This window comes from Diorhabda sublineata, chromosome 3 (assembly GCF_026230105.1).
Source record: "Diorhabda sublineata isolate icDioSubl1.1 chromosome 3, icDioSubl1.1, whole genome shotgun sequence".
In the NCBI taxonomy this organism is placed as follows: Eukaryota; Metazoa; Arthropoda; class Insecta; order Coleoptera; family Chrysomelidae; genus Diorhabda; species Diorhabda sublineata.
Genome location: NC_079476.1, coordinates 25,524,007 through 25,551,180, shown reverse-complemented (window position 1 = coordinate 25,551,180; position 27,174 = coordinate 25,524,007). Strand labels below are relative to the sequence as shown.

General features: G+C 34.1%; 1 protein-coding gene across 10 annotated transcripts in view; it reads right to left on the bottom strand.

The window, feature by feature from the left end:
* LOC130442093 (protein daughterless) overlaps window positions 1–27,174 on the bottom strand; it is a 59,915-nt gene that overhangs the window by 20,981 nt on the left and 11,760 nt on the right. For 8 of the 10 annotated variants that reach the window (XM_056776105.1, XM_056776103.1, XM_056776106.1 and 5 more), the window contains exon 3: window positions 25,224–25,451. In XM_056776105.1, the coding sequence (XP_056632083.1) occupies window positions 25,224–25,451 (228 nt within the window). Of the gene's footprint in view, window positions 1–4,944; window positions 5,447–25,223; window positions 25,452–27,174 lie in introns of those variants that run through there. The other 2 variants (XM_056776113.1, XM_056776112.1) reach the window with 2 other exon arrangements.

Here is a 27,174-nt window from a genome sequence, read left to right as displayed (position 1 = left end):
AGTTAACCTTCAGTCACAGATAACTTGATTATCATATATATGAATGATTTCTAAATTTTTTGTATTTGGTTCTATCTCAAATATGAATTTAATTTATATAATCAAATTTATGTTTATTATTTCACGATTGGATTTTTCATCATGTTGATGAATTCTATTTTGAAAATATTAAGATGTTTGTCCCACATAAACGTTACTCAATTTTCTGTTATTTTAAACCGATTTGAATGAAATTCAAACTTTAGTAAACAGAATTAAGTCGATTCTATTTTTTTTTTTTTTTTGTAAAAGCACTCTGTATATCTAATTTACACACATCTTTTATAATATATCTAATGTCTTCCTTTTAACGCATGTTTTCAAGGATTAGGAACTCGACTATTATCCGGTAATCGCCCCCATACCGATAATGTAACTGCTGCCCATGAATATTTATACCACCACTTTACTTAATTTTTTTTTATTTACAGGATGTGCCAAGTGTTTAACGTCTTTTTAAAACGTTTTATTATTAAAATTAATAAATATTCTCACAGTTTAACAATTGATTGTTGAACGAAATTCTTGTAATTAAGAACAAGTGGGGGTTGCATTCCCATCCTTAGATATAGTAGGGTATCTCTCTGAAGGCAGAGTAAATATAAAGGACGAAAATATGTAATTAGTATCAGTCAAAGGGAAAACTTGAACTTATTATTATCTTTCGAGTCTTGATTTTAAGAAACAGAATCACTTAGGAGAAATTGATGGTTTCCAAACAGCATATGACAATAAATTGGGTGATCAAAGGCGGTTAATAACATTGGCCCAACATCGGTGTACCGATGCTTGGGGGTAGTGATCCCTATTTGCTCAAAGCACTCGGATATATCATGGTCACTGCTGTTGCAGGATTTATCACTGTCCCAACTCTTGTAAGACTTCTGGAATTTTCAAGTTTCCCGCGACACGATTGCTTCCGCCTTGGATTAAGCCCATAAAAACGAGCCGTTCTTTGCACCAGTCTCCTCCCTTATGCCCACTCGAGGAAGGCTGCCGCTGGGCCCCCTTACCAACGTGAAGGACTAACGGCTCCTTGAGAAATTACACCCACATGATAATGACTAGATACTTGAAGTAATAGTTTCGCCTACAATCCGACTTAATGATCTTTTGAGCATCCTGGGCTGTTTACCAGTTTGGTAGCTTACCTCTTATGGTACTGTAAGAACCGTAGCCTTTGTCGTACTCACAGAAGAGGTAATCGGTAGTTTCTTGCATTCCCTTGCAAGTTGCAGTGTTCAGGCAACATACCAGTAACTCTCCTTAGATCAACTTTGCGTGATCAAATGACTTTTTCGAGTCCAAATAGCAAAATAAGGGGAATCTCTCCCAGATTGTTTATGGTATGTTTTCACCTGGCAAATTGAAGATTTGGTTCTCAAGCCATATACGCCTGCCACTACTTGTCCATTTTTTATTTTCCGTGGTAACTGCGGAACTGATTAGTTACTGGTATCAATATTTTGGATCAAAATAGACGTGAACAGAATTAAAATGAAATATCTCGGACCAATTTTTAATATAATACGAATTAGTTTTATATTAATATGAAAATATAAAGAGATAACTTGATTTTTGTATAAATCAAATTTATCTCTTCTGTTTTAACGCAAAATGTTACAAGTAGACTGCTTGTTGCCCATCGTATTTATAATTTTATTTAAATACGTCAAAAGGTCAAGGATATGTTTCCAATTTTTGTTTTACGTTGATAATGTATTTATATAATACGAAATTCGGTTATTGAGATTTCGGTAATTTCGGAAAACTGGCTGTCCGGAGGCTTGTCCATAAAATAACGTTCCCAACGAATTTTCACAATGAAAAACATGTTTATTGACTTAGAACAATACATGTTTGGAAAGCTTAGATTTCCCTTTATCTTTCGACATAATCGCCGTTTAGATCAATCATCTTCTTTATGTTTCTTCTTCTTCCTCTTTAAATATGACCAGGTCCTGTTCAAACCTGTACGTTTGGCCCTCTTCCTGGACCTTCCTGAGAAGCTGAACTCCAGCTCTCGTTTTTAGAGTTTTAGCCCATCTATCTTCTGGCATTCTTTCTACGTGATCCCCCCAGAATCTTTTTCGTGCCCTGACCCATCTCACCACATCCTGTACGCCCCATTCTTCTCTTATGTCATCCCTTGATGGTTCGCAGTAGTTTCATCTCTGTGGTTCTCATTATTCTTTTTGTTGTTGCTGTCTTGGCTCTGGTTTCTGAGGCGTATGTGAGAATAGGTCTTGCTCTGTTTGTTTCTTTGTTTCTCCACACTATATCTCTCAGACTGCCGAGACAACCTAAAACCTCTTCTTCCAGCTCTTCCTCGGTTATGAAATGTATCTCTCCCAAGTGTTCTTTTGATTCCCTTTCTTCCAGTTCGCTGGGGCGGTACCCAAGCAGCACGCACTTCTACTAACAACGTTCCTTACGTCCGCAACTCCTTGGGAACTTTATTCGTGGAAAGCGCTCGTACATCCTGAGAATGTGCGTGTTTTAATAAGAAACTTCGTGAAAATTAGTTCGAAAACCAAAATTAACTGTGGGTAAAAAGAAAAGTCCAACAGAAGCGCGTTTTTCGTATATACAATTATACAAGAACTTTTGACCAAGAAACAAGATTGAGGTGGTTCTAGTCTTAGCCTTAACCTCCTCTTTTTATTTTCTCTTCTTCATAAAAAGACATTACAGTTAATTCAGGCGTAAAAGAAGCTGAGCAGGTAACTTCGATGCTATTAGATTTTTGCAGTTTCCCTGTAACTGGGTGACCTCTGAAGACCGCTGAAGCCTCAGCACTATCTTCTTCTTTACAGTATTTGTTTCAATGAAACGCCTTAATCAAAGAACTCCACGTATAATAACTCCAATGAAAAAAATATCATAAACAAGTCGAATGACGTCATTCACTGTAGTCCTCAGCGATGTTTCCACTTCCTGGAGCAATTAGTTTTTGGAAATACCTTTACTGCATGTGTGGTATTGGTTTCAACTGTCTTTTTATCATTGAAACGCTATTATTAGTCTGGAAAAGAGCCAGGAAGCTGTAGCTTAAAGACTTGGTGATATGTTAGATATTTCAGAAGTATGCAATGACGCATTGTCTTGATGAAGAGCCCAATTACCTCATATCCGAAGCTGTAGCCTTGTATCACTTTCATAATCAAAGAAAACGGTCTAAATTATCTCCAGTAGTAATCTAGCGAATTTTGATATGTAGAAATATTGTTTTTGTTGTCTAATAATCAATGATAATAATATCTTTATCAGTATTATTGTTGGTTATTGCCATTACGCTTACCAAAGATTTGCAGGTGACGACTACGTCTCCGAAGGAACCGCTGGAGATAAGATAGCAAGCGCAGTATTGTCATCACAGACCTCGTAAGAAAGAAAAATAGAAATGAACGTTTAGAATGGAAAAAACCTACTGGCAACAAGCCGTCTAGCAGTTTATTGCGTAATCAGACGTGCTGCTGCTTTACTAGGAAAACAAATTTATCTCTTGTATGAATTATTTATTAAATAAAATGCGATAAGACCAGCGTTGACCTATGATGCTTAGATAGCGAATTGATCATAAAAGTTGGGGAGGGGGGAGGTTAATAAGGAATATTTAAGAAAATAAATTATGATCTAGGAGAAATGAGACGTTCGATCATCGAAAAACAACGATATAGTACGCATAATGTTATAGTATACATATTTATAGAAGAAATAGAGAAGAAACAGTTGGAGAAATAACAAAGAAAAGATTCGAAACAAGATGGACAGAACAGCAAAGAAAATACCAGCTTAAATTAGTCCAAATAATCATTTATTTGAAATTAACTTATCAATATTTAGTGTTCCCTCCCCTGGACCTGATACCAGTTTCCAATGGGTCAAATAAATTTGTTTTTAGGTCCGATTTCATGACTAATCCATAAATCCATAGCAATGATTACGACATCCTGCTAACTAACAGTATGTGAACGAGCATTTTCCTACATTAGAATGAAGTATTCGCTGATGAAAATGGAGTAGGGAACGACCATGCAGAAATCTCCACGTTTTCTCTTATGCAATACTGCGCGAATCTTTCTCCAGACTCGACCTCTTCTATCAATACCAAGCTGGAACACGTAGACGGACTGCTCGGTGCACTGGGGTTAATTTGGAGTCAGTACCTTGCCTTTTTGGATCAAGGTTAGCTGTTTTAATTCTTCTTCTGATTGTCGAGCCACTCCTTGTGGTTCGTTGAAGTCTTGTTCCTCTTGAACACCAGTAAAGACCCGGTTCTGCGCATTCTCAAGCAAGCGCAGTATGTACCCGGCCTTTTTGGATCAAGGTTAGCTGTTTTAAGTCTTCTTCTGATCGTCCAGCCATTCCTTGTGGTTCTTTGAAGTCTTCTTCCTCTTGAACACCACTGAAGGTCCGATTTCTGAGCGATGTACTGACAATAAATCGGTCATCTCTTGGTAAGAAAGGTAAACTCTGGAAACAACAGAGAGATTCATGTTCAGCGCACTGGCCTCTTCTCGCTGATTCTTGATGATGACCTCTTGAGTAGCTTGTTGTTGTTGTTGGGTCCGTTTTCAGGTAGAATTCTCGTTAGTTGTTGATATTTAATGACCAATTGATAGTGGTGGGTCAATCTTTTATAAGGATCAATTTTCGATATGGCTCGAGTGAGTTGAAGCTGATACCATGAACTCTAAGATTTTAATTTCGTCTTCAGTTATTTCGTCAATGACTTGCGATTGCAGTGGTTTTGCATTTTTTTACGCACGAGATAAAAACATACAAAGAAAAGTTGGTGAATGAAAAATCCGCTGTTGAGTTAAATTACATTAACCAACGTAATAAACTTCGAATTATTGATGATAAAGCAGTGGATTGAGGTATTTAAAACGTGGTACTCACCCCGCTATCGGGATTTCCGTATCTCCAATAAGAATTAAACTGCCCGCCCAAATAACAATGCCTTTGAAAATCCATCGCGCACAAAAAAACACTGTCTTTTAACAAAATTAGATCATTGTTTAACAGATAACGGATTAATAGTTTGATCACAAAAAATTAAATACGCAACAGACTGATTGGCATCGAGCGGTATGCACCGCATTCCTCGTCGGATAATTATTAGATTATTTATAACAAAAGCAATTGCAGTTTGAAGTGAAACTGGTTGTCCTTCGATTATTATTGCTTCTGAGAAAAAGAAAAGGAAACTGAGTAACAATGTTTGTTTTTTTTTTATAAAATTCGAATGACGTTTACTCTTCTATACCCTCGAAATTGACACAAACGGTGAGAATAAAAAAATATTAATTAATTAATCGACACAACACGACCCACGATATTTTTCATTACACTTGGTATTACCGAACCTTGTAACGTATACGCAAGAATAAACTGAACTCCCTGTGTACTAAAATATCCGATAGAAGTGATATTCCCCACTAAGTTTTCGGTCGCCACCGCCGCCGACGTCGTTTCGATGCGATATAGTCTAGTTGGGAAACGGCTTCATACGAGACAGCTTGGCACTGGACTTTTAAATGGTTTTACATTTATGACGGTGTCCGGCGTGACACCTGAACACGTGAGATCGAAGTCAACAGGACAATGAAAACCTTGTGATGCTTCAAAATATTCATTTCCTTACTCGATTCATTATAAACAATTGAATGAATGATAAAGCCATTTTGGAGGCTTAGTTTCTCTTTGATAATCGTTCAAGGTGAGTCATGAGGAAATGTATGTACAGGGTGTTTCCAAATTCAAAAGGTGGTTGCTCGTATGAAATTTAGATGGGTCTTTCATATAACAAAACTTCCTCAGTTCACCCCTTTCTTTATTGACAGTTTCTATAAGGGAAAGCTATTCCGACTAAGGAAGACAGAATGGCAACGATTTCTCTATCCTCCGAGGTTCCAAGCTCTGTTCTGCGCATTCTCAAGCAAGCGTAGTATGCAGCTGGCTTTTTTGTATCAAGGTTAGCTGTCTAATGCTTCGTCTGACTGTCCAATCTCTCCTTGTGGTTCTTTGGAGTCTTGTTCCTCTTGAACACCAGTAAAGGCCCAGTTCTGCGCATTCTCAAGCAAGCGCCGTATGTACCTGGCTTTTTTGGATCAAGGTTAGCTGTCTAAGTCTTAATCTGATTGTTCAGCCTCTTCTTGTGGTTCTTTGGAGTCTTGTTCCTCTTGAACACCAGTAAAGGCCCAGTTCTGCGCATTCTCAAGCAAGCTCCGTATGTACCTGGCTTTTTTGGATCAAGGTTAGCTGTCTAAGTCTTAATCTGATTGTCCAGCCTCTTCTTGTGGTTCTTTGGAGTCTTGTTCCTCTTGAACACCAGTAAAGGCCCGGTTCTGCGCATTCTCAAGCAAGCTCCGTATGTACCTGGCTTTTTTGGATCAAGGTTAGCTGTCTAAGTCTTAATCTGATTGTCCAGCCTCTTCTTGTGGTTCTTTGGAGTCTTGTTCCTCTTGAACACCAGTAAAGGCCCAGTTCTGCGCATTCTCAAGCAAGCTCCGTATGTACCTGGCTTTTTTGGATCAAGGTTAGCTGTCTAAGTCTTATTCTGATTGTCCAGCCTCTACTTGTGGTTCTTTGGAGTCTTGTTCCTCTTGAACACCAGTAAAGGCCCGGTTCTGCGCATTCTCAAGCAAGCGCCGTATGTACCTAGCTTTTTTGGATCAAGGTTAGCTGTCTAAGTCTTATTCTGATTGTCCAGCCTCTACTTGTGGTTCTTTGGAGTCTTGTTCCTCTTGAACACCAGTAAAGGCCCGGTTCTGCGCATTCTCAAGCAAGCTCCGTATGTACCTGGCTTTTTTTTGGATCAAGGTTAGCTGTCTAAGTCTTAATCTGATTGTCCAGCCTCTTCTTGTGGTTCTTTGGAGTCTTGTTCCTCTTGAACACCAGTAAAGGCCCAGTTCTGCGCATTCTCAAGCAAGCTCCGTATGTACCTGGCTTTTTTGGATCAAGGTTAGCTGTCTAAGTCTTAATCTGATTGTCCAGCCTCTTCTTGTGGTTCTTTGGAGTCTTGTTCCTCTTGAACACCAGTAAAGGCCCAGTTCTGCGCATTCTCAAGCAAGCTCCGTATGTACCTGGCTTTTTTGGATCAAGGTTAGCTGTCTAAGTCTTATTCTGATTGTCCAGCCTCTACTTGTGGTTCTTTGGAGTCTTGTTCCTCTTGAACACCAGTAAAGGCCCGGTTCTGCGCATTCTCAAGCAAGCGCCGTATGTACCTGGCTTTTTTGGATCAAGGTTAGCTGTCTAAGTCTTATTCTGATTGTCCAGCCTCTACTTGTGGTTCTTTGGAGTCTTGTTCCTCTTGAACACCAGTAAAGGCCCGGTTCTGCGCATTCTCAAGCAAGCTCCGTATGTACCTGGCTTTTTTGGATCAAGGTTAGCTGTCTAAGTCTTATTCTGATTGTCCAGCCTCTACTTGTGGTTCTTTGGAGTCTTGTTCCTCTTGAACACCAGTAAAGGCCCGGTTCTGCGCATTCTCAAGCAAGCGCCGTATGTACCTGGCTTTTTTTTGGATCAAGGTTAGCTGTCTAAGTCTTAATCTGATTGTCCAGCCTCTTCTTGTGGTTCTTTGGAGTCTTGTTCCTCTTGAACACCAGTAAAGGCCCGGTTCTGCGCATTCTCAAGCAAGCGCCGTATGTACCTGGCTTTTTTTGGATCAAGGTTAGCTGTCTAAGTCTTCTCCTGACTGTCCAGCCTCTCCTTGTGGTTCTTTGGAGTCTTGTTCCTCTTGAACACCAGTAAAGGCCCGGTTCTGCGCATTCTCAAACAAGCGCCGTATGTACCTGGCTTTTTTTGGATCAATGTTAGCTGTCTAAGTCTTCTTCTGACTGTCCAATCTCTCCTGGTGGTTCTTTGGAGTCTTGTTCCGCTTGAACACCAGTAAAGGCCCGGTTCTGCGCATTCTCAAGCAAGCGCAGTATGTACCTGGCTTTTTTTGGATCAAGGTTAGCTGTCTAAGTCTTCTTCTGACTGTCCAATCTCTCCTTGTGGTTCTTTGGAGTCTTGTTCCGCTTGAACACCAGTAAAGGCTCGACTATGCGCAATCTCAAGTAAGCGCAGTATGTAACTGGCCTTTTTGGATCAAGGTTAGCTGTCTAAGTCTTCTTCTGACTGTCCAATCTCTCCTTGTGGTTCTTTGGAGTCTTGTTCCTAACCTAACCTAACCTAACCTAACCTAACCAGTAAAATCCCGGTTCTGGGCATTCTGAAGCATGCGCAGTATAGATAAAGTGTCTCGAACAAGAGAGAAAACGAATATTGTCGGCACCCAAACTTTGGGACGTTTTATTCCAAATTGACTAACTGTCAATATAGGAGTATTACATATATGGATATTACCCTTACAAAATGGTGACCAAAATTGAGTTTTTTTTAAGTTGACTATTTTTAAATGTTTTCACTACGATCAAGTATTGGAATGGCATTGATTAAATTCCAGGACCGGCTTTGGAAAGATTAATTAAGGGATTCCTATTGAATTATGCACCCTGTATATTTTTTAAACGCAATAAGTGGATTTCAAACAACACTACGTGTTTCTCGCGAACATTTTTGTTATAGTTTTTTTTGCCGGACTTGTAAATTAATCCGTTTTTGAGATATGGCCGACGGCCGTTCTTAGTCACCCACCCAAAACATTCATTTTTTATTTCGTCCTGTATGAAATATTTAATTATAACGTTGCTCGGTTTTTATTTAACTCTAATTTATAAAAAAATTACAAAAAAAGTACCAATCGCCCGACTTTTCAAGATGAACTTATTTTCTTTGGATAAAAAAATAAACATCTCGATCTAATGGTTTATTTTTAGTACATCGACGAGTATTCATCATGAATATAATACATAATGACTTTTATTTTAATTACGAGGGTAGATGCAAATATTCACATCAGTTATTTCTATATTCTAGAATTTTATAAAAAGTAAAACCTTATTATAAACGAAAATCGTTCTTCGTAGATCTTTTGTACATCGTTAAACACTTTTTCTTTTTTAAGCGATGATTGTGGATCTACCCGCATTTCTAGAAATTTATTTTAGTACATCTCGCCACCTACCATCTACCACCCTATAAACTAAATCTTTTAAAGCACGGCAACATTCGAAAGATTAACAATCGATATCAAAATGGGTTTTGTTGAGCAACGCGCGGTGATTAAATACTTACGTTCAAAATAAGACATAGATTATGTCGTAAGATTAGATGAACTTTCACCAATAGCACAATGCTACCACATATGAAAATGTTAAAATCTAGTACCCAATATTTTACTGTTGGTAACGAAGGAGCAGTCTCACCCGAGTAGAATGTAGCTAAGGTTTTATATTGGTTGGTGTTTCAAATAAAGGATTTTCCATGTTTACAAATTCACTGAGATCGTTTACTATTAATGGCTGCCAAACAATCACTAAACAAAATGGCGTTTTCGAGCTTTAGTATTTGTCAAGCAACTACCGCCATCTCTTAGTCACGCCAGGTACTTCTAGGAGCATCGTCGTATGGAAAAATATAACTAACAGGGAATATAGAAACCTAATCAAAAAGGATTTATCGCTAAAATATAATAAGGACGTGTTTAGGAGGTGTAAAGATAGAAAAGTACAAACTCAATGTTTATTGATATATTTTTTACTCAAATTTTTTCACATCAATCAAAATATTATACATACCATAAGCATTAATGAAATATTAACAATTGATTACCAAACATTCTTTTTTTTTTGGTTCGTCGAAAATATTTTCACCGATTTAGATACCTTAATACTGGCAACGCTGCAACCTTGACTTATCTATGTGCCAACGACAAATATTCATTGGTTTTTATGCACGAAAGCATCTGTCGTGTGCTGGTTTTTTTTCTCTCAACTATCTTAAAAATTATTCGAGAAAGAATTTTAGTACGTGACCCTTGGTGTAGCATCATCCTGTATAGATTTCTAAATATTATGAAAGAGAACGGAATCACCATAACAGGTCAACTGGTTCTGACACGACAACCGACAATAATTATAATATTTTGTAATATATCAAAACTAGTATTTACACGATAATGGTGGGTGTCTCCGTTCAACTTTCTAATAATTTTTAAAAACCATTCAACAGAGAATATATCGATACCTACGTGTGTAAATTTCTCAATTCTTCTAATAAATGATCGTGAATAAGTGTTATTGATTTTATGCTTCTTTTTGAATAAATAATATATTTTATTTTTTTTTGGATATCTCTGATGTTTTCGATCGTAATTGAATTTTTTTTTTAATTAAATGTATGGTTTTTTAATGTAGTTTTTTTGTATAGATGATTTCTTAATCTATTTTCGAAATATTGAGATGTCTGTCCCATGTAAATAAGATAATAAAGAAATAAGAAATCCATTTATGATCAACAGAAACCTAAAAAATTCATATGAAACAGATCTACAAATTTCCTTTTCCCGGTACCTAACTTTTTTTCAAGGATATTTAAATTTTTGTTATTAAATCTATGTTTTTGTTTATATTTTATGATTGGGTGGGGCATTTTTTTGTATAGATGACTTCTTAATCTATTTTCGAAATATTGAGATGTCTGCCCCATGTAAAGAAGATGACACAGAAATAAGAAATCCATTTATGAACAACAGAAACCTAAAAAATTCCAAAAAATTCATATGAAACACATCCACAAATTTCCTTTTCCTGGTACCTAACTTTATTCAAGGATATTTTAATTTTTATTATTAAATCTATGTTTTTGTTTATATATTATGATTGGGTGGTGTATTTTTTTGTATTGATGACTTCTTAATCTATTTTCGAAATATTGAGATGTCTGTCCCATGTAAATAAGATAACACAGAAATAAGAAATCCATTTATGAACAACAGAAACCTAAAAAATTCCAAAAAATTCATATGAAACACATCCACAAATTTCCTTTTCCTGGTACCTAACTTTATTCAAGGATATTTTAATTTTTATTATTAAATCTATGTTTTTGTTTATATTTTATGATTGGGTGGTGTATTTTTTTGTATAGATGACTTCTTAATCTATTTTCGAAATATTGAGATGTCTGTCCCATGTAAATAAGATAACACAGAAATAAGAAATCCATTTATGAACAACAGAAACCTAAAAAATTCCAAAAAATTCATATGAAACACATCCACAAATTTCCTTTTCCTGGTACCTAACTTTATTCAAGGATATTTTAATTTTTATTATTAAATCTATGTTTTTGTTTATATTTTATGATTGGGTGGTGTATTTTTTTGTATTGATGACTTCTTAATCTATTTTCGAAATATTGAGATGTCTGTCCCATGTAAATAAGATAACACAGGAATGAGAAATCTATTTATGATCAACAAAAACCTAAAAAATTCCAAAAAATTCATATGAAACACATCCACAAATTTCCTTTTCCTGGTACCTAACTTTATTCAAGGATATTTTAATTTTTATTATTAAATCTATGTTTTTGTTTATATTTTATGATTGGGTGGTGTATTTTTTTGTATTGATGACTTCTTAATCTATTTTCGAAATATTGAGATGTCTGTCCCATGTAAATAAGATAACACAGGAATGAGAAATCTATTTATGATCAACAAAAACCTAAAAAATTCATATGAAAAATATCTACAAATTTCCTCAATAAACAAAGACCTAAAAAATTTGAAGAAGCGTACAACATGAATCAAAAACTAATGTATGAATTTATAAAGTAATTAGGCAGAATCGACCTTCGACCACAGATTGAGGTTAAACCAGAGAAAAAAATAAGTATCCAATCGATTTTTTCTATTTCTGAACCACATTTTGCTCCTTTAGAATGTTGCCAACATCGCACCTACACTCAAATAGTGTCATAACTCAAGAAATTAGAAAATCTCTTTCATTGCATAATTTCGATTGCTACAACTGTGTCAGTTTTTGAGACATCATCCGAAAAGTGAAAAATGAAATTGGTAATAATTTAAAACGCTTATTACTCGATAATTTTTTTTTGGAGGTGCGATATATCAATTTTCGAAAATAGACTCCTAGTTTTGCGTGATCCGCTTCAACTTCTACATTAGAGCATTAGAATGTAGAATAACCAGTAAACAGTCTCGTTATTTAATAGCCAGACCTCGTAACTTACATATAGAAGTAAAAAAACTTTGATTTCACCCAAGAAATTACATTTATCGAGATAACAATACAAATGCACGTACAAAAAAAATTCTTGCCTCATACATGCAAAGCTGACCATATAAGTTCCACATTAATTAATTATATATATGGTAAGCAGTGAAATCACTGACCATTTACTTGGTACATAGTTTATAGATAAAATAGCTTGAAACAAAGCTTCAGTTGTAACCAGGGTTATTCTTTATTGGATTTTACTTTAAATGGTTGTGGTTCTATCGAAGTATATACAGTCTAAAATTGAAAATTTAATTACCTGATTTTCCAAGGTATTTTCTCATCTATACATTAACAAAAAGTTCAAACCGATCTTCCAAACCTCAACAAAAGAAACAAAAATTCCAAGTGATCAAACTGAAAAAGGATAAAAAAAAACAACTTAAACGTACCAAAAAAATAACCAAAAATAAAATGGGCTCCATTTCCCAATCATAACCTTATTTTAACATGCTTAAATTAGCTTTACTTGTATGTAAGGTTATCTGTAACTATTCTTTGGACTGAGAGCAAGTCACTTATTACTGTTAGTATATCCCATCACATTAATTGAATTCGTTAGCCGAAAGAGCTAAGACGTCAACCTCCAGATTCGCCGGTCGTGGGTTCAAATCTCGTTAACGTTGTAAAAACCAAATTTCACAACTGTCTACCCTCTGTCGGAGATTTACAATACTACTTGCATCAATTTTACTTTAGAATTTAACACTTTAAATTCTATTATGTTGTTCGAGAAGAATTTTTAATTCCTTGCGACATCTGTTGGAGATTTGCAACAATGTAATGTTTTTCTTATTTCTAAATTTATACAAAACGTGATTTAATGGTGGGTTAAATTTATACACTGTCTTTTACTTCACTAATTTATTTAAACATATAATCAAATATTGTACTTTATTTAAATTCACTAATTACTTTTCTATTTCGTTTCGTTCAATTTGATTTTCTAATATAAACTAAGCTCTCGCCGCTAAACAAGGTCGAATTTATATCAGAAACGAGATTTTTAGAAGTCTAGAAAGTAAACAAACGAAAACAAATGAATAACAAGACGAGATTACAGAAGTAAATCAGAAAATCAGTGATGAGCTGGAACAATTACGAAGCGAACTAAATATTACAAAAAAATCAAATGAAACATTACAAAAATTGATAAAAGACACTAAAAATACCGAAGAATTAGCCGAAAGAGAAAAACTGAAAAAAATAGAAAGCGAAAACAAACTACTATACTCCGAATTAAAAAAAGCAAACGAAGCAATATCTACATATGAAATAAAAAGTTTAGAAGATGAAGAAAACTGCAATAAACTAGCAACAATATTGGAAACATACGACAAACAAGTTAGTTGTTTGAAAAAAGAAATTGAAAACATTTCGAAATTGTACGAAGATGCCCAAATTAAACTCGCAAATAGTGAAGACACGTGTAAAAAACTGTGTAATGATAAAGAAGAAATGAAAACAGAATATAATAAAGAAATCTTGATATTAAAAGAAGAAATAGAAGAACATTTGAAAATAATAGACGAAACGACGAAGGAAAAACAAAATAACACAAAAGACACAATAGAAGTTCTTTTAAAAGAATTAGAAAGTTTCAAAATAGAAAATGAGAATCTTAAGAAACATAATGAAGAATTAGTTGTTACGGCAACGGGAAGAATGGACATGGACTTGGAAAACGAATTAGAAGATATCCAAGAAGAACATGAAACACGCTTGAATATATTGAGAGAAGAACTAGAGTTACTAAAACAACAGGAATCTAAAAATAGAACTGACGAATTGAAATTTGTAGAATTAGAAGAAGAAAAGCTATTATTACATAGGGAACTAAAAGACGTTCAAGATGAATTAGAAGAACTGAAGAAAAATCATAAAGTTAGTTTACAAGAACTCCATGATAAGTATGTAAATATCATTACAGAAAATATAAAAAAATTCCAGGAATGTGAGAAACCTTCAGATTTCCAATACTACATACAAGAAGATGATCCTCAAGTGGTTGAATTGTGTAAACACGTCGAAAGTATAATGAAAATTCTATTAGATTTCAAATGTAAATGTGCAGAGCTAGAAACAAGAATAATGGAATTGGCGGAAGAAAAAAATAGTATATTAGTTGAAAAGAATAGAGAAATAGAAAAACTTATACAAAATTCCGATGTATTGAGTCAAGAAATTTTAACCAAAACTCAGTCATTAAAAGAATTCGAAAACGAATGTAATGAAATGGCTAAAAATAACGAACTGCTCATTTCTGAATTGGAAACGTTGAAAAACAATCCAGTATTACAAACAATATCAGAATCTAACGAAGACAACATGATCTTATTGGAATCGCAACTAGAAAATGCTAATAAAAGAATAGAAGACTTGGAAAGGATAATTGATGATTTGGAAAGGAACCAAATAAGAAAAGATAGCCTTGAAGATACTAGCGATTTGGAAAATGCTGTAAAACAACTCGCCGCTGTTGATAAAAGATGCCGCGAAATCGCCAAGTTTTAAAATTCCATTATAACCGAACAGAGCCGGCTCCACGGTCCATGTAGTGGACGAGTTCGTAAAATTTTATTTTTGACAATAAATGCAAGTAGAAAGTGAAAACACGCTTTCGAAGCACTTCAAACTAATTTTTTTTTTAAATAAGTTTGAAACAATAATGAATGAAACTTTTTATTTTTTAGTTTTTAACAATATTTCTAATATTTCAGTCATAAACAATCGGGAATTCACTCTGTATATAGTTCGAAAGCTGTTTTTATATTTATAAAATAATGACCTTACGTCCGTTTTCAATGTCAAATAACAAAAGAAAAAAAAGTATTCAGCATTTATCCTAAATGTCAAAATGAAACAATGTAGGTAAAAAAAAAAACGTTGGATTTTTTTGTAATTACGTATCTAAAAATAAAGAATCATTGGGAAGGAATTTGTTAACGCAGACAACAACCAAATGACAAAATACCTATGATTTATGGTTAATATTATAATATTAACAAGACTAATAATACGAGGTATATCCAAAAAGTAACTTCCGCTAAACTAATTTTCTACATAAGGGTGAGGGGGACAGAAAATCCGCACATTTTTAGACAGTTTAACAAATACAGTAGGCGTTGATTGAGAATGTTATTATTTCCCAAAATTTGGCAGTTTTCAAATGCCCTAAGTAACTTATGTAACAAAAGTTTTCGGAAAAAATTTCTAGTGCGATTTGGAAACAACGAAATACGAGGATAGTTCCAGAAGTACCTGGCCTGACTTAGAGATGCCGATAGTTGCTTGAAAAAAAGTTAGGATCGGGTAGAAAATCAATAAATGCCAAAAAATTAAACGAGAAGCTTTGGGAGTGAAGGTTTTGTACGGATTTTTTGTACTTCTTGTACCCACACGTATATTTTTCAAATAATCGTTGAAGTTTTGACCGCTAATGGAAAATCTCAGATGTGAGAAAAGATGAAAGTCGTTAGGAGCGAGGTCCGGGCTGTTCGGAGGATGATCAATCACGTTTGAGCAAAATTCGTTGTCGCGTTCGCAGGGTGAAATCGGACATTGTCGTGGAAAAAACCAGCAAGTTTTCACGGCGCTGTATACCGCAGCGCAAATTCTTAGTGATATTTTTCAATGAAATTATTACATCGAAGAATCTAAAGAGAGAATAAAACGAATTTAAAAAAAATTATCGGCTGAGAAATTTTCCCACAAAGTCTGTTAGGAAAAAGCAACAACAATAAATACCTCTAGCGTTCCAATGAATGTGAATAAAACTGAATTGCAAGGAAATGAAGCAGTTCGGAATTTTAACTATGTCCGTAGTACGTACCTCATTAACTTACTATCACAGCTCGGACTTCAGTTCGTTCTAGTTGGAAATAAATCAAAACTAAAAAATAGAACATAAGGTTGCTATAGATATTTCTAAAAACAACACATTTTTGAAATTATTCACTCTAAAATACGAGATTTAAACGCAACAATAACTTTCTATGTTGTTGAAACTAGATGTGCGGAAACAAAAAAGAATCATTTGTTGCCAAATCGGGCACGTATTGTGGCATATCAACACGACCATAACAACACTCAATAAGTCGTGTGACTGTCACACAGATGGCGCTGCCATTGTCAAATCCATATGACGTTTATGAAGTACCAACTCTATTAGTCAGAAAAAAGTGACAGCCCTTTAAGTGAAGGTACTTTTGTTAAATAATTTCGTGTCTTAATGGGAAAAAATATTGTACAAGCTCAGCAATGGCTTCAAAAGAACTATTTGTTATTGGTTTGCTGAATTTAAACGTGGTGATACAGACACCGATTTATAATTATGCATTTCGATCAAAAACGACGCGTTGATGATTCAGATATGTATTTGGACATGTTTAGAATCAAATTCTAAGTGGACTGCAGTTGGTGAACCAGGTTCGAAGCCACAACAGTCAGCTGGTAAGGTTATGGCTTCAGTATTTTGGGATGCGCGTGAAATATTATTCATCGACTATCTCCAAAATGGAAGACAATCAACAGGGAAAACTACATAGAGTTGTTGGATCATTTGAATGGGAAAATCGAGGAAAAACGGCGTTAGCTACGGCGCTCAGTTGTTAAAATAGTTATAGTAGTATTATATATAAATTTTTTCAAAAACTACCACAGTTAATAAACGATTGCCACCATCAACTCATCTATACATATTAAAGATGAGTTTGAAGTAGTAAATTGAATGAAAAAGTAAAAAACAGTGAGAAAAACACTAAAAACTTGAAAAGTGAAAAAGCGTGGGGTGTTTTCTATGACTAATTTTGTGTTACTTTAACAGCCCCTTTATTTTATTTGTTTACTCCCCTTGTTTTCAGATCGAAAAAGTGGATAATTGAGAATAAATAGTTTTTGGATGCAATTTAAAAAAATTCTTCGCGTTTTCTAGATCAGAAAGAATAAGCACCCGAATTCCCCGCTTTTCGTCGTAGTGTCTAAGTTTCGAGGAACCTAACAAAGCATCTCGTCGATTAAGGGTCTTGAACGATTTTATCAATACGGCCGAAGGGAACGAAAAGCAGAAAATAAAGTCAGTGGATGAATAAATTATAATCAAAGAGAAATCTTGGAATAAAATATTTCTCGTGACCTAAATTTGCCGGAAAATCAGAAAACTGTACAATTTTTTGTTCAGTTGAATCAATAAAATTGTTTATATCATATTCAGTGTGTCTATTCGAGGAGAAACTGTTATTTTAGTTACAATATGGCTTCCAGGAATACGTGTTCTGATATTCTGATATTACATGAAGTATCGAAACTCTCAGTCATTCATATAAGAATAGATAATGTATAAATATATTAGAAAACAGTACTAGTGATGATTTTTCCATTATTTATAATAAAAATGTCACTATCGCAAACAAATTCCGAACAAAAAAGTAGACAGTGTTCAAAAAATATTCAAACACCTACACCTAGTTCACTCTAGTTTGAAAATCATATACTAATAGTGATAGAAATAAAGCCCAAAAAGAACAAACGGAACTCGAGAAGACGACGTAGATGTCGGTGCTTACCCTAGGCACCAGGTACCTCGTAGACCTCTTCTATCGTGATTTCGTGTTCCGAGACCTAGAAATTTGAACTCATTTTGTGCAATATTTCCTAAAATTATAAATTTCTCACTTTTTGGACATTCGAGATGCATTTATGCCCTGTCCAAATTCAATTTTCATTCCTTATTAATAATTTTTGTTCACAAAGTTTTTCTACTAATTTCCTGAACTATAAACAGTCGCAAAGAAATTTCGGCTTTTCTTTTACACCACCACTCACAATTACACTGTCTGAGGCGCGTTTCGATAACCAATTTATCATCTTCAGAGACTGAAAGTAAACTAAAACCTAATGACTTGACTGTTTATACGAGAAATACCGCGAAAATTAATTCTAGCGGGAAAAACTAATTTTTCATTCATTGCTTAACTATTAAACTATAGAGTTTGACATTTTTAATGGCGGACGTATTCAAAGCGTGTGGTTATACAAGTGCTAGTTGAGTTGTTTTTCATTTTCTATGACTTTCGACGTGGATTAATCCAATAACAGGGTGCCGATCGACTCGCCTCGACTTTTGGTGATGAAGCACCGTATTTCGCTGGTTTTCCAAATTTAACCATCGTCGCACTTCGCTGTAGGACGAATTTCGCGCCAGAAAACATCGATGCTCTCTTTCAAGACGAGTCAAATCCAAGGAAAGTTGTTCGCGAACCAAGTACTTCTAAGCGTCTGTTTATTGACGATGAATTCTGAATAGTACACAAGCATTTGTTTGCCAGAAGTGTTCAAAAACATCAGGGAAATCAACCGCAGAAGACCAATCATTCTCCACCACCACATCAAACCAGTTCATCAAAAACATTTTTGAACAGTCAAAACATTCGAATTGATGGATCATCCGCCGTACAATCCTTGTTTGACACCCAGTGAATTTTTCCTTATTCTCGCAGATCCAGATCAACTTTTTCTTACACCTGAAGAAGCGATTAATCACATGTTTTGGAAAATGGAAAAAATGCTTCGACAATTAGTTGAAAAGCTTGCAAAGACGTATTTGTCTACCTCAAAATTTGAGTAGCAACCCTTTTACAACTGACAATACGAAGTCAGTGACTGATTTCATTTCAATAGAAAATGAAGGGCGACATTTTGAATACCTAGGACGCCATTTTGAATACCTAGGACGCCGTTAATTACGTAATCAATCATCTAAATTGATAATTATTTGTTACATGATTAATTTGATGATTTGTTCTCGCCTACGTTTCACGATATATCACTTGAATTGATTTTTTTCTACTGCATTTCAATTCGTTTTTTGATCGCACGAAATGGTGGAATCGCATCGAAATTGTCGGGGTCTCAATAATTTTTTGCACGTAAATTTATCTTCAAATCTCATGTGTTTATTCCCATATTAGTAATTTGAAAAATTAGGTTTCTCATTGCATGCGTCGAAAATATTATAGTTTCATCGATAGTAATGAACGGTTAATTGGGAAACATATTTGGTGGATAATAATAAGGTGTTTAATTAGGAGGAACGTTATGCTACCTAACGGGTTAGTTTTATATCTAATTGGGTGATTAGACAAGTTTTTATTGTGGTAGATTCTAGATAAAGTATGTTCAAATTGCTTGAACTTTCGATGTTAAAAATTGTTATAAAGCAGTTCGGTATTAAAGGTCAGCAGAAAAGCAGTTAACTATATAAGGAATTGACAAATGACACATTTTATGTATACTACGTATTCCAGCTTCTGTTATTTACGATTTTAGCAGGAAAAACTCGTGCTACTTTTCTCCAAGAGGAAAAAATTGACGACGATATCAACTACATAGATAACTTTACCGAAAAACATGTGCGTTCAGATCAAACAAACGCATCTTATCATTTCAAAATATCAAAGAAAATTCCTAATACCAGTTTTTAAAAAGACTAAAATTTCTAATGAAAAAAAAACTTTTTAATTCAATTTTAATCCCGTTTTTAATACGTACAGATACGTTGATGGTTGCATCTCGATTTTGTGAATCTGGAACTTGTGGTGGTTATTAACCCCGAGGGTCATGAAAAGTCAATATGAACTAAGTTCAAACGACGCGAGGACAAGGTTGATGGTACTAAAAGAAGTTTATGAATTCTGACAAATCTAATGAGGATAATCAGATATTTTGATACAATTATTGCATTTTCGTTGATTCTGAATATTTTATTTGGTTGCTGCCAAAAAAAATCGGGGGTCCATATAACCAGCAAACATCGATTTAGATTTTTTTCTTCCCTACATTGTCGTCATTAACCCTCAATTCTTGAATGCAATAAAACTCGACCGTTGTCTTTCCTAAAGTCGTTTTCGACCTAGTGGACGTTCTCGCTCTCCTTCATTCGGGATAGAGGAGAGAAAATGAATCAGTGCAGGACCGTAATATACCTCAAACCCAATAAAACAAGAAATTTATGCCAAAATACACGTGGGAAGTAGGTGACGAACGAATGGTGAACGTTTTCAGTGAATTTATAAAACAAAATTGATGAACTGAAGTTTTAATTGCTAACTCATACACCCTATTCGCCAGATTTAGTCCTTTCGGATTATTTTCTGTTCCCAGACTTAAAAAAGTATGAGGTTAGTATAAGTAAATGGCTATTTTGAGAAATTTGGGTATTGAACTTATTGAGCACCGCTTCCAAACCGTTTTTGTTTTCGTTGTTGGGTCAGATCTTTATACAAAAAAAAAAATTCAGTTTCTAATACTTCTGCTCCTTTTAAAACTAGTCATTCTTCTTTGAAATGTTTTAATTATCTCGAACGGCGAGTCCTGTACTGTTACCAAAGACTTAAATCTACTTACCACCGACATCCCTTAAAATTGATTCTATCTCGGGGATAATTGAGTTGTCTCTTATGGCAGATCATTCGGCTCGTAAACTCGGAATATCCCGGAACGAAGTTACCATTTAGAAATTTACTAGGGTACGTCGATTTGTGTGTTAAACGGAAATTAGAACGTTTCCAGGATTCACGGAAAGATATTAGCGAAATATAAAGTTTAAATAAACTTTTTTATTGCATTTACACTCGATTTATCTACTTATTAGAATCTAAATTCATCAGTATCAAAACAAGTACGATGAGATGTACGTCGAAAGTTTCTACGAAAACTTCGAAACGAAACTTTTTCCAATATAAAATTCAAATCTTTGGAATATTATAAATTACTGAGCTGAAATAATTTTTTCGAAAAGTTTTGATAATTTTTTTTGTAAAAAATCTTAAGATAAACACAACTTTTTTTTAACGTTTAAATGTTTACTCAATACACGTATAAATCTTCTATGTTCTAAAAAGATTTGTTTATGTTGAGCTCGTTAAAACTGACAAAACTATTAAAGTATTATTAAGATAAAGAAGAGATCACTGACTTCGTATTTAACTAGCTTAGTTAGAAGTTTATTATAAACAGTTCGGATCGAAAATAGTAAAGAAAATTGTGGAAATTACGTTTCGTGATATATGATAGTACGTGTACCACAAACAATCATAAATAATTTTTAGTTTCTTTATAAGGAAAGAAAGTCACGACTAATTCATTGTATTAAAAAAAACTTTCTCATTATATACCAATAAAAATCGATTCATATGAGGCGTAAAAAAAAGAGAATCGTCTAAGGTATATTTTATGTAAAAGAAATGTTTCATTTTGATCTAAAACTAATGCGCATGTCTTTATTTGATTGTCATTTGTCATCTCATGGTGTACAAGGAAAAATAAGAAACAGCAGACCACGTCATCTGTCCAGAACACTTGAGCAAGCCTCACAGTTTACCTGGTGACGTCAATAGGTTAAAACCAACGCGTTCTACTCACTAAACTGTACGTTAACACTTACACATTAAACTATTCACTAACACTTATTATCTAATTTATTTAAATAGCACTTTTCACTATCCCGATGTGTTTACTATGACATTAATTAACTCTTTCCGGCTTTTAGAGACTTGTTTTATGTATTATAATTTTTCAGAATATTCGATTTCCTGGAAATCTCGATTTTGACGTAAACAAACAAAAAAGGTCTTCTCTATAAAAACAGACTGCCATAAAGTATAATGTGAATATCAATGGAAGACTTCGTAAGATTGAGCACGATGTGCTTTGGGACACGACAGGCCTTTGTTCTTAATGTTCCTTGGCCGCCAACATCATACTAGAAGCTTTGGTCACTAATAAATGATTAAATACTAGATTTTTGTGCCAAATTTAATCATGAAGACCAATAACATTATACAAAGACTTGATAATTGCAGAATTGATAGTTAATCCATGTATGATCATGAGAAACTTTGTTGGTCCATGGCAATAGTTATTTGGGTCCTCATAATCAGTTCGAAGAGAACAAAGTCAATCGATTCATCACAATCCACGTTTTGCTTCAACGTCACCATACATAGCAGTTTTTTTATGGCTCGATCGATGGATTTGGAAAATGAGTCGTATATGGTAATCCAAAACGCAAAAGGAAGCGACTCTCACCAAATAAATGACCACGAAGTACTACGGAACCGGATTCACATTCCAAAAAAGCTATAGTAAGAGTTTGGTTGAGTATACACGGAATTCTGCGACACAACGAAGCAAGACGAATCTGGGTAAAAATTAATTAGATACGATGGGAGGTATTGCCTCATCCACCAAACTCGCCTGATCTCGCACACTCAAATTTCCATTTAAATTTAAATCATAACTACATATATTCAAAATTCCGAGATATTTATTGATCGGGGCGGTATTCAAAATTTGTACAATAGAAGACGAAATTCTGAAAACGACTTCTTCCTACTTATAATGTTATCTGTTCAGATCAAAGAGCATATACGTTATGCTGACGAGATCTAACAAAACTAAAACCGGTCCATATATCCTGCGATATTTCTGCCGTTCAATAAGAGTTGTTGAATACTCTAAAATTCTTCGGAATCGACTTTTATCGAACGATGAGATAACAGCCACCAATAGTTTTTGGTCAAGATTTTTCACATGAAACCATAATATTCATTCGATAATTCAATATAGTCGAGTCGCCAAGAGGTTTTGGTTGGAAATTCTGTAGCGTAACACTGATTATCATACATAGAATGGAAAACATAAAATATGTGTTCTGCCAAAGAACATATGTCAGGGTAAAAATTGCTGTTGTTTTGTGAGATAGGTGCCATTTTAGATTTTTAAATGCATAATATTTATATTTATACATGTATAATTATTTATATATAAATGTGGATTTTCTAAGGGTCAATTAGATGAAAAAAATTTTAATTTAAAATCTGAAATATGAAGAAATATATAACTTGATGAGAGGCAGTTTTTCCCAGAAAGCATACGTCGTATATATCTGACTTTTAGTGAAAAGAATAAGACAAAGAAAAAATTGTCTTTTGCTGTTGGTGCTTGGACTATTACCATAGAAAATCCTTTGTCCATAATATTCCCTATGTAGGTTATTCATTAGATTATTTTATAGATAATAATTAGTAATAGTTTTAAAAAAACTTGAATGCAAAACGAGAACCAATAAGAAAGGAATTACGAAACTAAAGATATTTCATAATAATCTATCTCGGTTAATTAAACTGGTCTGGTAGCGAAAAAAGAAAAAAAAACAAAGAAATTCTGAAACAACCAACTGCAAATATCTAATTATTTTATTATTAGAATTATTTATATTGATTTGTCATGTAAACATTCTAAAATGATAACGATCGCTTCGTTTAACAACTTTAATATTGAAAGTAATAAATAATTTAAAGAATAGGAAATTGAATTGGCGACCAGTGGCGGAACTACAAATTATTTCTTTTATTACTCTATAGTGAGTGAAAACTGGAGGTGGCAGACTCCTTGAAATCATCGAGGGCAAGTTAGCATGCACAAACTTTCAAAGACTTCCTACGTACATTCAATTTCGAGGACCATAAAAATCACGTGATGTACGTAGTTAGTATACGAGGTCTGGCTATTAAATAACGACACTGGTTACGAAAAAGGGTTTTATTATAAAAATTATTCTACATTCGAATTATCCCCTCGAATGTATTCCCCTACCATCGCTACACACCTTTCCGTACGTTTTTTCCATTGATCGAAGTCTTCTCTGGTGAGAGCCTTTAGGAGCTCTGGTTTACCGCTTCCATCGACTCAAATCTGATCCCTTTCAAAGCAGATCTTTTTCTAACCTTTCAAGGAAATCCGAGCAGACCCGTTGACGCAAGAGCTTTTGATCAGGAGTCAGATTTTTTGCCATCAACTTTTGTCATGTGTAATTTCGCGTGTATAATTTTTCTTTATCGGCGTTTACAGCATCGACATTTACATCCGGATGCTCATTCGAATACCCGCACGCACAATTTGTTTGATTTTGGTCACTATTTCCGGAATTGAAACAGTCACAGGGCGTTCTGGGTGCCGATCATCTTCAGTGCTCTCTCTGCCCTTACTAAAGCGTTTACACCACTCGAAAACACGCGCACGAGATAGAGAATTGTCCCCATAGGCCTCTTGCAACAATTTATATCACTAATTGAGACATCGTTACATAATACAGACAGTTGAATTTTTACGCCCATCCATTTAATTCCCCTGATTTGGCAATGTGTGATTCCTAGTTATTGTTTTACCTATAGAAATATTTAGGTAATATTGTGAATTTTTCATATTTCATCATATTCATCTTAACCCTCGCTTGTGTGTGTTAATTTGAAAAAAAAAACGATATGCTGGTGATTATACGAGGGTGATTCGATAGACGTTTTAACGAGACAAGTTAGAGTGAAATCATAAAAAAAATAGCGTAAAAAGTAGTGACAGTTTTTTCTTTCGGTAAAATATGTTTATAATCGATACGAAATAGCTCAAATAAATTTATATTTTTGAATTTATTCAAAGATAAATGATTCCGTAGAAAGTCGTTTATAAAAATATCTCATTTTATTCAGATAAGAAGCGACTTTATTGGAAGAATTCCAAAGAACAGCGGAACGAGATAAAAAATTCGTTTGAAGAGAAAAAATCTAGATGAAAATACACTATTCCAAAAATACTAATATAAAGGCTCTAATTATAAATTACCTTTCTCTTATTATATTTAGTTATCAATGCCTACAAAAAAAATGTTTTAAATATAAATCGTGTGATTATAAATTCGTCCCTTGATAATGTCTTTTTAACATCTAATCTTAATTCAAACATGATTTTTCATGACGAACACTTAAAATAATCGTAAACCTAAACAAGAAATATATCTGATATACTGATGAGGTGCAATACCGCCAAAACCGTTACACAAGTTTCATACTCCACCTGTTTTATTGCAATCTAAATCGAGATTTGAACATTGAAGAAATCTACGACTATATTATATAAATATATAAGACTTACCACTCCCCATTGGCCGTCTAGTGTTGTCGCCGTACCTGTGGGTTCTTCTTTGGTCGGCCTTAAGCCGGCGACGGATATAATTTTCGCTTTGGCCGGCGATAATCGACTACCGGGTCGCGCGTTAAACGGAAAATACGGACTATCGGCCGTAAACGGTTCGGCGGGTGCTTGTGTCGGACTGGCACCGGGACCCGTGTAAACCGGACCTGCGGGATTTAACGCGTACGCCTGTAACAATCAGAATTTTCGTCGTAAATGAAAATCCACAAAGCGCCCTTCTTTTTCAATTTTCCCTGTATCAAAAACTGATTAAAAATAAAATCAGAAATCCCCCAGTATAAAAACTAATTAAAAATAAAAACAAACCCCCCCTCGTATCAAATGTAGCTAAAAATAAAAATAGATTTTCCCACAAACTAAAACTAACTAAAAATGAAAACAGAAATCCCCCGTATCAATACTAACTAAAAAAAGAAATCCCCGTATTAAAACTAGCTAAAAATAAAAACAGAAATCCGCCCGTAACAATACTAACTAAAAAAGAGAAATCCCTCCGTATTAAAACTAAATAAAAAAAAATCAGAAATCCCCCCGTATCAAAACTAAATAAAAATAAAAACAGAAATCCTCTCGTATTAAAATAGCTAAAAATGAAAACAGAAATCCCCCCGTATGAAAACTATCCAAAAAAACACAAATCCTCCCGTTTTCAAATTAACTAAAAATAAAAACGGAAATACCCTCGTATTAAAACTAACTAAAAATGAAAACAGAAATCACCCCGTATTAAAACTAAAATAAAATAAAAACAGAAATCCCCCCATAATAAAACTAAATAAAAATAAAAACAGAAATCCCCCCATATCAATACTAACTAAAAAAAGAGAAATTCCTCCGTATTAAAATTAAATAAAAAAAAATCAGAAATCCCCCCGTATCAAAACTATCCAAAAAAACACAAATCCTCCCGTTTTCAAACTAACTAAAAATGAAAACAGAAATCACCCCGTATTAAAACTAAATAAAAATAAAAACAGAAATCCTCTCGTATTAAAACTAGCTAAAAATAAAATCAGAAATCCCCCCGTATCAATACTAACTAAAAAAAGAGAAATCCCCCCGTATCAAAACTAAATAAAAATAAAAACAGAAATCCTCTCGTATTAAAATAGCTAAAAATGAAAACAGAAATCCCCCCGTAACAAAACTATCCAAAAAAAAAAACACAAATCCTCCCGTTTTCAAATTAACTAAAAATAAAAACGGAAATCCCCTCGTATTAAAACTAACTAAAAATGAAAACAGAAATCACCCCGTATTAAAACTAAATAAAAATAAAAACAGAAATCCTCTCGTATTAAAACTAGCTAAAAATAAAATCAGAAATCCCCCCGTATCAATACTAACTAAAAAAAGAGAAATCCCTCCGTATTAAAACTAAATAAAAAAAAATCAGAAATCCCCCCGTATCAAAACTAAATAAAAATAAAAACAGAAATCCTCTCGTATTAAAATAGCTAAAAATGAAAAGAGAAATCCCCCCGTATCAAAACTATCCAAAAAAACACAAATCCTCCCGTTTTCAAATTAACTAAAAATAAAAACGGAAATCCCCTCGTATTAAAACTAACTAAAAATGAAAACAGAAATCACCCCGTATTAAAACTAAATAAAAATAAAAACAGAAATCCTCTCGTATTAAAACTAGCTAAAAATAAAATCAGAAATCCCCCCGTATCAATACTAACTAAAAAAAGAGAAATCCCTCCGTATTAAAACTAAATAAAAAAAAATCAGAAATCCCCCCGTATCAAAACTAAATAAAAATAAAAAAAGAAATCCTCTCGTATTAAAATAGCTAAAAATGAAAACAGAAATCCCCCCGTAACAAAACTATCCAAAAAAAAAAACACAAATCCTCCAGTTTTCAAATTAACTAAAAATAAAAACG